Raw genomic sequence first — 12,359 nt, 5'->3', positions numbered from 1 at the left:
CAGTGCTTAAGCATTTATATAACTCACAAAGTGATGACCCTAAGAAGTCTGGTACCCATCTGACACCACACATAGTTATCAGAATATTACTGGACTATGTCCCCTCTGCTGTACTTTACATCCCCGTGACTATTTTTGTAACTGGCAGTTTGTCTTTTACCCAGATCTCCAATGTCCCTCCCATATGGCAATCATCAATTTGCTCTCTGTATGTATGAGTTTGATTTGGTTTGTTCTTTTTTTTTTTTTTTTTAGATTTCACCTACAAGTGAAATCCTATGGCATTTGTCTTTCTCTGACTTATTCCGCTGAGCATCATCCCCTCTAGTTCCATCCACGCTGTTGCAAATGGTAAGGTTTCATTCTTTTTATTTTTTATGTTTGAGTCATAGTCCATTGTATACATCTACCACTTCTTTATACAGCCGTCAAAATCCTCCTTTTCTCTCTTTCACTCACTCTTCCCTAATCACTTACTCAAGAGAGAAAAAGTCTTTGTCTCTAGGTGGTCCCAGCCTCTTCTCTCCCCCTTTGCCACTGCCCAGGCTTGTGCAGCCATGAGCTGTGCCGTAGGCAGGGTTACAGGTCTCTAGGGGATGCTGATGCTGGTAGGAAAGTTCTCCTGAGCAAATGACAGTAACTTGACTGTCCTCTCCCCACAGAAATTCCATTCCCCCACCAGGACGTTCCCTTTATTACATGACCCGTTGGATGCCGCCTTCCCCCTCTGAATTTCTAAATAAATCTCTCCTCTCCCACCTGCACCTTGAGCTTTGCCCTACTTCTGCCCAGTTCCTTCCTTGCAGCTCTGCTGGAACAAACTCCTGTCTCCCAGCAGCCCAGCCCCCACCCCCTGTCCCATGTCCCAGACCAGTCCCCCTGGCCCTCTGGCATTGACTATCCCTTCAGTTGTTCATTGCCACAGGTTGAGGTTTTTTTTCTTGGGGTGTTACCATGGTGGGTCCAGCTGTGCCCCTGTGGGATGGTGAGAACTTGGGGGACCCTGGGCGTTTCTCTAGAGATGCTTGACTTCTAAGTCTCTTCAATCGGTAAGGATGCTCCACCTCCACGCAGAGCGTCACTCGTGAAGTTTGCCGCTGGACTACATTCTGCCCACAGATTTTTCTTTAATTGGATGAAGTTTAGATCAGCCTGAGATTGAAACAGCTTGACAGGCCCAGGTAGATGAGGAATTGCTTCAATGCCTTCCATTCCAGGAATACCTCTGGACCCAGAAACCGCCTCGGCGCCCCTTTAACTGAAGTATGCATGTGTCCTGGCCATTTATGAGGACAGTCCTGACTTACTCCATTGCCCTCTCAGTAGAACCCCCATTTGTACAATAAACGATGTGATCGCCCTACATCTAGCCCATCTGTGCTCAGTTTCGCCTGAGGAAGAGGGGTCAGCTGCCCAGAATCTGTCCAGAATGGTCCACTCAGGTTCTAGAGAAAGAGGCAGGGGCAGAGGAGACTAACGTCCCAGGGCTCGGGAGCTGAATGCTGCGGGCAGTGCTGTCTGTCTGAGAGACATCCTGCTTGTACCCAGAGAGCGCCAACAGAGGTCTCGAGGACCAGTTCTCCACGGCTGTGAAGACTGGAGAGAAGGGGCCTTCCCTGGGTCAAGGGTGGTGCTGGGTGGGGGACCAGGTGGAGCTTGGAACTTTATCCATCTCTGCTATGTCCCCTGCATCCAGTCCTTCATCCTGCAGAGGACACTCCTTCCTTCCTTCCTTCCTTCCTTCCTTCCTTCCTTCCTCACCTGGGCGAACCCCCGGTGCCAACCAGCAACTTCTCCCACATCCTCGCACCTGCTGGTGCCTCTGCTTTTAGCACCCCCAAGATGACAGCCCGCAGACCCCATTTCTCTTCAGTGAGGGTAACCCTCCTCTCCCACCTGCAGCTTGAGGTTTGCCCTACTTCTGCCCAGTTCCTTCCTCACAGCTCTGCTGGAACAAACCCCTGTCCCCCAGCAGCCCGGTCCCCGCCCCCCTGTCCCATGTCCCAGTCCAGTCCCTCCGGCCCATGCAATCCCTTGTTCCCTCTGAGGCACTGACTATCCCTTCAGTTGCTCATCTCTCTGTCCCACCCTTGTGAGGGACAGACCACCACACATAGCTAAAGAATGGAAGGCTCTGCTTTTGTGGGTACGGGTCTAGGGCCTCAACTCGGCCTCTTTTGTTTTGGGACTTTTTTAGTCATTACAGAAATAAGCAGACAACAACACATTTTATAAAAAACTGTACTGCAGTTGGAGAAATCTAGAGATAACAGTGACTGATGGGATGATACAGGCATGTGATGGTTTTTCTAGGCCACCCCTGCCCTGGGCCACATCCTTTCCTGGCCTGTGTGAGCTGATGCACACGTCGCTCTCACTTCCAGTTCCTGGAGACTCAGTCTAGTGGGATAAATACTGCCCCCCCCAAATTCATACCCAGCGATGTGACCTAATAGGGAAATAAGTTTTTTGCAGATATAAACGTTAAGGATCTCAGGATAAAATCCTTCTACATTTAGTGTGTGTCCTAAACCCAACGAGTCCTGCGTTGGTAAGAAAAAGGAGCAGGGCACTTAGACACAGACACTCAGGGAAGAAAGTGACACAAGGACAGATGGGAAGGTCGGGGGCCAACAGAAGCAGGAGAAGCAAGAAGGAATCCTCCCCTAGACCTTCTGAAGGGCACGCAGCCTGCTGACCCCTTGACTTTGTAGACTTCTGCCTCCAGGACGGTGGGAGAATGCATTTCGTTTTAAACCAGCCAAGGCTGTGGCTCTTTGTTACAGCAGCGCTGGGAAACAGATACACACAGGACTCAAGGTCTCTCTGTGCTCTTCCTGCAGGTCCTGCACTAGAGTTAGGGAGCCCCTGCTCCAGGGTCACCCTGTGACAATCACACTGTGCTTTCAGGACTCAGAAACACTTCCTGAATGGCCATCTTCAGAAGACCGGGCCAGTTTCACAGCTTATTACTCCATTGATCTAGGAACTGTGGCTTCTTCACGTACGAAGTAGGGAGACTGATCTCTGCTTTTAAGGCTGTTATGGGGATTAACTGGGACTAGTCCCCAGTCTGGGAAAAGCAGGCCATCCAGAAGAACTCTGTCGTTTCTGCCCATTCTCAGCTCTCAGACTTCCTTCTCACCCCTGACATTCGGGTGACTTACAGGTGTCCATCCTCACCCCAGCTCTGCCTTCTTTCCTCTCATTGCGCCCCCTCCTCTAGTGCTGTGAATGCAGCCTGCAGGCAGAGGTCACTGAGGAAGGCGGCCATCTGGCCAAGCGGGGGCGCTCAGCTTGCTGCATCTGGGGTGGCCGCTCTCCATTCCTTTCCGTGAAGAAGGCCATTGGAAGGGCCACGCAGGGGTAGCACCTTGTCCCCCACTGAGCTCTGCTTCCTGTCCCCATTCCCCGCCCAGGGCCTGACCCCATGCATCCTGCCTCTGGGAAATCATCAGGCTTCACATTTCAGTATTTTTGACTCTGTGCTTTCTTTAGGATTCTAGACATGCAGAAGAGAACTAAATCTTGTGCTGAACTACTGAAATAAGATAAGATGGAAGTGTTAACAGACACAGATAAAACCTAAACACATAATAAATGAAAGGTGAATCTGGAATTGAGAAATGACTGGGCATGGTAACCCACTGGTATACCCTGTCCTCTGTCTTACACTGACGTGGGGCTGATGGTTCACCTGGGCTCATCCTTCTTCAAGAGCCCAGAACCTTGCCCTGTAGACTAACCCTATATAGGGTCCCAGAATGCCTGGGTATGGACCATACGGCCACCCTCCACCAGGATGAGCAGGAGGGAGCAGCATCTGTCAGAGAGGAGGGTCGGTCAGTCCATATGCCCGACAGGTGGTGCTTTCCCCAAGCAAGAAGGTGGGTCTTCGTAGGGCAGAAACTACATAGACACTCCTGAAACACAACCGGGTCCAGCATGACATTTTTATTGATTTAGTCTATTTCAGATCCAGGGTTGAGGAGCTCAGTCTTCAGGGCCCTGCAGAGAAGGGACAGGTATCTATCTATGTAGGAAGGAGAGAAGAGGTGTAAAGAGGACAGCTCCTCAGGAACACAGGCTGGAAGCATATAAGGGCGAATCTCGGCAGGAAAGTAGGAACGACAAAGGATGTGATTTTGGAACTGGTGTCAGGAATCCTTTTTCTTGACCTGCAGGAAAGGGGACACTGTCAGGGTCCCATAAGCCATGAAGAGGAGGAGTGGGTCAGAGGAGGCCAACTCTGGTCCTGATTTTGGGTAGACACCCCCCGTCCTCTGATGCATAGTCTCCCCAGACTGGCTGTCCTGTATCGTTCCCCGGAGGCGGAAGTCTATATCAGGGCTGAGGTCAGGCTGTGAGACCCCGTTCTACCCTACGTATGAAGATTCACCCTCTCCCTGCAGCCTGCCCGCCCACCCCGCCCTCGCGCTCACCATGGCCACCAGCACCAGGGCGCTGACCAGCGCCGCGTACACGGTGGCCTTCCCCAGCAGGATCTCATACAGGATGGTGGCGGACCGCACCCCTTGCTGATAGGACGCTGTTGGCAGGAACGGAGAGCGGGCAGGGCCCTGTGAGCCGGTGTCTCTGCCCCACCCTCCCCCACCGTTCTCTGGTTCCAGGGCAAAGACCACGGGGGACGGAGAGCCAGAAGCAGAAGGTCACTTACCCGAGGTGAAGCCGCACTCTGAAAGAAAGACGGGGAGGGAAATGGATGAGCAGGGGGAACGCTCAGTCAGCCGCGTGGTCAGCACAGACTTCAGGCCCAGACCAGGGAGGCCAGCGCTGTCTGCCTTCCTTTGCGCCAGGGTAGCCACACTGTCCTTGACATTCATGGGACCCACGAGGCAGCTCTGAGGGGGATGGGGCCACCCCACGCGGGCACTGAGCTGCCCAGGCCGGAAGTAAGGGGTCCGACTGCAAGGCTGGGCTGTCTGGGGATCTGGGGGAGATCTAGCCCCAGGCGCCCTGTTCTCCTTCATGGTGGCCTTTTGCCTTCCCACCCCACCCCTTTTTCCTGGCCTGGTCTTCGCTGTTTTACATGGACCCCCTGTCTCTCTGGCCTGCCCCACTCCTGGCCTGGCCCTCCCAGGCCCCGCTCACCTGCTCTGCCCCGGGCCTCAGCACTGAAATTCTGGGAGGCTTCGTCGTTGTCCACCTTCACGGTGTCCTCGTCCTCCAGCCCGTAGAACTGGACTTGGCAGCGGAAGTGGTTGCGGGGGTTGTGCCAGAAGGAGGCGGAGACCCTCAGCCGGCTGCTCAGGCAGTAGTTGGAGTCTGTGATGTTGGGGTGCTCCTTGTAGGGCTGAGGGTCTGTGCTGACCCCGCTGCGGACCTCCTTCCCGTTGACCCACCAGCTCAGCTCCACGTGGTCGGGGTAGAAGCCTGTGGCCAGGCACACGAGCGTGGCCTTCTGGGTCCGGCTGATCTCGGCTTCCGATGGTTCAAACACAGTGACCTTGGGTGGTTTCACCTTGTTCAAGTCATCTGGAAGGGAGGAGGGGTGGGCACCAGGGCTGGTCTGAGAGCTGTCTGGGCTTGTGTGTATGTGTGTGCGTGTGTGTGCATGCATGCACATGGGTGCTGAGTGTGTGTGAGGTTGTGTGCGCGTGCGTGTGTGTGCGCACATGGGTGCTGAGTGTATGTGAGGTTGTGTGTGCGTGCGTGTGTGTGTGCACATGGGTGCTGAATGTGTATGAGGTTGTGTGCGCGTGCGTGTGTGTGCGCACATGGGTGCTGAGTGTGTGTGAGGTTGTGTGTGCATGTGTGTGTGTGCACATGGGTGCTGAGTGTGTGTGAGGTTGTGTGTGCATGTGTGTGTGTGCACATGGGTGCTGAGTGTGTGTGAGGTTGTGTGTGTGTGCACATGGGCGCTGAGTGTGTGTGAAGCTGTGCATGTGTGTGTGCGTGCACATGGCTGCTGAGAAGGTCATCATAAAGTAAAATTATGTAGTAGGTCCTGTTTCTTTGGGCTCACTGCCTCTGTCTCTCCACCCCCTACGGTGGCATATGAATGCCACTGCCTAATATTCTGAGTGTGTCATTTGATTTCTTCTCCATCAATAAAATCCACCTGCCTCCTTCTCACTGTATTAAGTAGTAGTGATTTAAATGGAGTGCTGGACTGGAATCCCAGTAAGGGGATCCGAGTCTCAGCACTGACCTCGCCCACCCTCTCCGCAGCATTCTCTGGCTCTGCAGGGAGACTCACCACGCCGGCTGTGCAGAGTGGGCGTGGAGACCCACTGGTGTGAGGGTTCAGAACCCCCATCCTCAGGTGCTCGTTTGTATCTGAATCTAAGCAGCTGAGGAGGAGAGGGACGCTGGGGACCAGGGTGTCACTTGGGGCCTGGCTTGTCTTCAGATGACAGTGTACAATGGCATTTTTTGTGCACTGAGGTAAAGACACCCTTTTATACGGTGTGCTCATGATAATTGGGGATTCCTGTCCTTTTTAATGTTTCGTGAACTCATCCTAGTCATTCCTTTGCCTCCACGTGCCCCCAGAGTTCAGCTCAGACAGGGAGCAATGTCCCTTTGTGTCCAGCTCAGATGTCCCCACCCTCCCCGCCCCTCTGCTTCCAGTGTTGCCCCTCTCCCCTGGCAAGCTTCCCACCTAAGCTTTGGAGAGCCTCAGAGCAACTTGCTGCTCCCCGCTGTCATGAGACAGGGTCTCCAGGGCCATGGGTGAAGGGCGTTCCCGTGAACCCACCCAGCCTTCCGACTGGCTGGCTCATTTCCTCTGGGCTGTTCTCCATTCATTTTATCCTGATCTCTGCCTTCCACGCACCTTGTTTCTAAGCAATTCTGTTAAAAACGAAGACACCTCATTCTTACGAGACTCTAGTTCAGCCTGAAAGGTACAGGAAATGCTCTTCTGGCTGGTACTTCCTATTTCTGTGGAAATGGGGTCACATTCACTGGTCACACAGGGTCCCACTCTTAGCAGGGCCACACACTTGGATTAAGGGCTTCTGCCACCACTCTCAAATTCTAAATAATTTGCTAACAAGAGCGGGTCCTGCATCCCAGCGCATCAGCTCCCCTGCCCTGGAGTTCCTTCCTGCTCACTGCTCCTCTGTCCCCAGGTCTTTACCGGCTGGCCTGGCGTCACATGGTCACACCCTAACTGACACCTGCAGTACCGTTTTCATCAACCCTTCTGCTCGCAGCCTGGGTAATTTGCTCTTGTCTCCTAGACCCTGCCTCTGGGGTGCCCCCAGCCCTCCCAGGGCACCACACACGCACTGCTCTGACCCTGCCCCTGGCGAACATTCAGACCCCAACGTAGAAGTTATTAAAGATGTCCTCCTAACCATGGGTGACGCTCCCTACAGTGTTTACTGGTGTGATGGGTAGGACAAGCAGAAGCAGGTCTTAGGTGACACTCCAAAGCACTGTCTACACAGCCCTGCAGTGAGGGAGGCCAGTTACCACTCCGTGTTTGAGTCCTTGTGGGGTGTGTACTGGTGTGCATGCGCATGTGTGTGTGTGTGTGCACGCACGCACGCGCTGCTTGTGAATTGTGAAGTTTATCGTCCCTGTTCCTGACCCACCTCTCACACACCGCCAGCCCTCACTCCATCATCCACAGACCAAATCCTGCCCCCACTGCAGGCCATGGGCTCACCCCATCCCTACCCTCCCCAGTGATGGGGGTGGGGAAAGGAAGCACTAAAATCCAACCCGCCACCCTGCTGGGTACTTTACAAACGCCTTCCTCTGCAATGCTCACAACAATATTAAGTGGTAGCTTGGCTGATGCCCAAGGTCACTCATCATTAGGGAGCCAGGGGTTGAGGCCTGGGCTTACCTGGTCCTCAAGGCAAGGTCTGCTCCCCGCCCTGGCTGACCATAGGAAGCCTGCATTCCCTTGGGCAGCTGCAGCTGAGCCCCATTGGCTCCAGCTGAATGAACCTAACTATATCCAGTGCTTTGGTTATCAAATAATCCAGGCGAAGGGATTCTCTCCTCTCTGGCCTCGACATTCTCATCACCAGGTGACACCGAAGGTCCCTTTCCAGCTCTAAGAGCCTAAGACCTTCCTGGGACTCTTTCTCACCTCGCAACAAAATATCTGCGTTTAATGTATTTGTGACAAGTGACCTTCCCGCACCATCTCACTGTTTAAGTGAGAATACTTAGGGGAGGATTTCATGCTTGGGGAGGGCACATCCATCTGGGGGTGACTGTGCCCCAGTGGCCGAGGTGATCGTGCCCCTCCAGGACCAGCCACGCACAGGACTGGGCACTGCACATACTCCCCTGGCCCCCAGGGGTCTGAGGCTTAGGGGAGATAGACAGGGTTTTAAATCTCCTTTCAAATCCATGCTTTCTAATTTCAAATCTAGTCAAAAGCCCGGCTTTTTCTCAGGGAATCGTATTTCTCTCTCTTTCTGGCCTCTGTCTTCCCCTGTTTGTCATCCTTTCTCCCTCCATCTTCAGCTCACAGGGGCCAGGTCCGCAGGGTGCCTGTCCTCTGAGCTCATCCCTGCGTTCTCCTGCCTCCCAGCGCTGCCCTCCATCCCCACCCCCGCCGTGTAGCAGTGAAACCCCCTCCTTCCCGTTCCCCAGCCCAGGTTTTCCTGTCTCAGCCTTTTCCCCCAATCTAGCAGCTCTGAGTGCTAATGATTCCCCTTCTCACCGCTTACCCTGTCCCTAACTACCCCAGGAAAAAAAAAAGACTGAAAGCCCCCCCTTACCCTCCGCCCATGTTCTCGGACCTTCAGCACCCATCCCTATACCCTCTTTGCAGAGCCTCCCCTTTCGGTGTGTGTGTGGGTGGGGGGGATTCGCAGCGCCCCAGCTCCGGCCACCCACCCTTCTCCGGAGACCCGGGGGCTGGGGCCGGCGGGCCCGAAGACGTCCGATCCTTACCTACGACGGTGAGCCTGGTGCCGGGGCCGAAGTACTGCTCATAGGAGCACAGAGAGCCAGCCCCGCACGCAAACCCCACGGCGCCACGGCCGCTTCCCGCTCCCGGGTCCCAGCTCGGCTCCGGCGCAGCGCAGGGGCCCAGGCGCCCAGACGCGGGAAGACTCTGCGCCGCCGTCTTCCATCCCGACCCGCCACCGCGCCCCGCGGCCGCTCACCCAGCACGGTCAGCCGGCTGCCGGCCCAGAAAGTCAGGGTGGCGCCCGCAGAGCACGGCCCCAGCGCTCCCCAGCAAAACCCGGCCCGCGCCGCTCACCTAGCACCAGGAGCCGCGTGCCGCGCCCGAAGTACTGGGTCTCGCCGTCACGGCCCCCGAGCCCCGCACAAAAACCCGCGTGCGTCCCGCGCGTCCCCGGCGGGCCTCCCCGCTTACCTAGCACGGTCAGACGTGTGCCGGGGCCGAAGTACTGAGTGTTTTGGCCCACAGCACCAGCGCACGGCACAAAAACAGGGCCGCCACCCCTGGCGTCCCGCAGCGTCCCCACTGCCCCTCCTGGTCCCCATGGCGCCCCCGCTTACCTAGCACGGTCAGCCGGGTGCCCTGGCCGAAATACAGAGTATCTGCGCTCACAGCACCGAGACCCAGGACAAAAACCTGGCGCTGTCCTCTCCTGCTGCCCTGCACTCGGCCAGGTCGCGCTTCATAGATCACCCAGCACCCAGAACCCAGAGTCCCCCGCCCAGGGGCCTCCCTGTCCCTGAATAGCTGCCCCCTCTCTCCATCCCGCCCCGCGGAGCGCTCTGGACCCGCAGCTGCCTTCCTTACCAAGCACGGTCAGCTTGGAACCTGTCCCAAAATACAGCTGTCCGGTGTTCACACAGCTCTGGGGACCCAGGCGCAAACCCCACCTTCCCGGCCTTGGGCCCCTTGGAGGGTCCAGCGCCCCGTGCCTGGGGGCTGGGGTTCAGGGGCTCTTCCGGGCTGGACAGCGCGCCCTCCCTCACACCTGGAGCGGCTCTGAGGCTCTTACCTAACACGGTGAGCCGGGTCCCTGGCCCGAAGTACTGCTCAGCATAGGAGCACAGTGGGCAGGGGCTGCCAAGAATTCCTCCCCCTTCTCCACCGCCCTGGGCGCAACCTGAGGGCTTCCCTCCTTCCCCTTCCTGGCTGCTCTCTCCCCACCTCCAGAATGAGCCGAACAGGGTAACCTGGACACTGCAGGAGGTCACCACCGATTTGCATAGGAAGTTAGCTTGGCTTGGGGACCACAGGGTGGCTGTGACATCTGAAGGGGTATTCGTCAGGTGGGTGGGCTGGAACTGGGAAGTGTTCCAGGGCAGACCCCGGCTCGTGATACTCATAACCTGTGTGGCCTTTGTTTCTTCCCTTGGAAAGTGCTGTAATGCGTTTCCCACGGGGGTGCGGTGAGTGCTTGGTGAATAGCACACGTGTAAGTACTTCGTCGCAGGGCTGGTTTTAGGAGGGGTGCTGATGAAGATCCCACCTGGCTGCCTTGACCCTTGACATTCAGGGAAGTTGAGTCTGGAGCAGGGAGATGCAGAGGTGTTCCCTGAGTCAGGGTCCCTGCAAGACCTCATCAGGGGGCAGCCCCAGAGACCTCTCCCGGCTGCTCTGGCAGGGACCCTGCACTCATCGGGGGTATTTTCTGAGGCAGGGCTTTTTGTAAAAGCATCTCCTGTACCTGAATCACCGTGCCCCCCCCAGTTGCCACAATGCTATACCATAATACAAAAAGGTTTCCGCCCCTCCGGTTCCCTCCCCCCAACCCCTGGGCAGAGGCAGGAAGCGCAGGTGGTAGAGGTTGGTTTGACTGAGTGGGGGCTGGGGAAAGACCAACTCAGAACACGGCCTAGAGTGGGGAGGTGCTTGGGGGAGGTCATGGTGCTAGTGGGGGTGGGGGCAGAGAGGGCTCTCTCTGGCACAAACACCGCCCTGCGCCCTTCTGTGTCATCGGGTCTCCGCTCTGGGACTCACCGTGCCCACCTGCACATTTATAGTCAGGCGCGGTGGGAGGGGCGAGGGGCGCGGCCCATAGAGCAGGTGATGGCGACATAAGGCACCAGGACAGGCTGCCCGGAAACCTGCATAATTCCCCACTGCTTCCTGAACCAAGCCCAAGCTCCCTCGCCTTCATTTATTCCACAGAAATTTAATGAGCGGCGGCTGAGGGCGGGCCCGTCCTCAGAGTGATGCGCCCCGACCTGCCCTTCAGACTCCCGTTTTATGACTCCTGTCTCTGAACCTTGTGCCCAGAAGTACCCGGCCCTGTTGCTTCGGCTTTTGTTTGTGCCTCTAACTGTCATGACCACTGCTCCCTGAGATCAATTCTTCCTTTGAAGAGTTTCCCAGCTTCCCAGACGCTTTCCTGAGGATCCCGATCAGAAGTTCGAGCACTAGCCTCTGACTGCACTGTAGTGGGCCGCTTGCCCTGCTATTTCAAAGCATCACTTCGTATTTCAGCTGTTTCTATTCATGTGTTATCTCCTTTAGGAACAGGTATGCGTGGGGACTGTGACTTGGAGATCTTTATTTTCTTGAAAGTTCACAGCAAAGCATTGCAATTTATGCGCTCTATGAGCGTGTTTATACGTGTGTGCATATAAATGTGTATATGTATGCACATATGTGTGTGTGTGCATGTGTTGCCCTAGAGAGGCCAGGCTGTGTTCTGTGGTCCTGCAGGTAGCAGAGTACATAGCTATTTCAGGTGGGCCTTACAGCGATATCTGCTCCCGAACTGGGTCCCTTTGGGTTCGCTCATTTATTCATTCATTTACTCACAGAGAATTTAGTGGGTTCCTACACTGAACCAGGCTCCTACGCCATATCCCAGGGTTACTGTGATAAAACGCAGCCTTGTCACCTAGGAGCTGATGGTCAAATGGGGGTGTCAGGTAAGTGAAGAGGTCATTTCCGTCAAGGGTGGTGCCATGAAGGATGTGGGCACAGGGTGCTGTGACAGCAAACTACAGGCTGCATTTCCCGCCACCTCAAGGGAGTAAGGGCCAAGGAGGCTCCAGAGAAAACCTCTTGCAGGGGAGATGCCAGAGCTAAACCTCTAAGGCTAAGTGGGAGTCAGAGGCCTCGGCCGTCCCAGGGAGAGGGGTGCAGGGTGGACTGAAGCAGGGTGCTCGGGGTGTTCGGGGATGAGGGCAGTGGGACGAGGGTGGGATAAGGAGGTGCAGGGCGACCGTGGCTCCCACATCCGTCCTAAGAACTCGGGGCCACATCGTCATGGTGAGGGAGACAACGAAGAACTTTTGAAAGATTCCTAGAAACAGGGACAGGGTTGATCCTAGGTTTTAGGGAAACGATTTTCTATCCTTCCAGTCATGACCAAGGCACATCTTCACACCCATTAATTCACTAGAGAGACATTTATAAACAGATTTGTGACTTCAGATGGAAGACACTGGCCCCACGTCAGCGCATCCTCTTCTCAGCTGGGACACCT

General features: G+C 55.7%; 1 protein-coding gene across 1 annotated transcript; it reads right to left on the bottom strand.

Moving 5' to 3' along the window:
• Positions 1 to 4,157: 4,157 nt before the first annotated feature.
• Positions 4,158 to 10,245, bottom strand: LOC150002260 (M1-specific T cell receptor beta chain-like). The gene is made up of 6 exons (XM_090286910.1): positions 9,793 to 10,245; positions 9,200 to 9,350; positions 5,113 to 5,496; positions 4,679 to 4,696; positions 4,443 to 4,549; positions 4,158 to 4,178 (listed from the first exon to the last, which is right to left on the bottom strand). The coding sequence occupies exons 1-6, from the start codon at positions 10,243 to 10,245 to the stop codon at positions 4,158 to 4,160; spliced, it is 1,134 nt and encodes a 377-aa protein (XP_090143036.1).
• Positions 10,246 to 12,359: the final 2,114 nt, after the last annotated feature.

This window comes from Furipterus horrens, unplaced genomic scaffold, assembly GCF_987537825.1.
Source record: "Furipterus horrens unplaced genomic scaffold, mFurHor1.1.pri manual_scaffold_9, whole genome shotgun sequence".
NCBI lineage: Eukaryota > Metazoa > Chordata > Mammalia > Chiroptera > Furipteridae > Furipterus > Furipterus horrens.
Note: the sequence above shows the minus strand (reverse complement) of the source record. Positions and strands in the feature narration are given on the sequence as shown.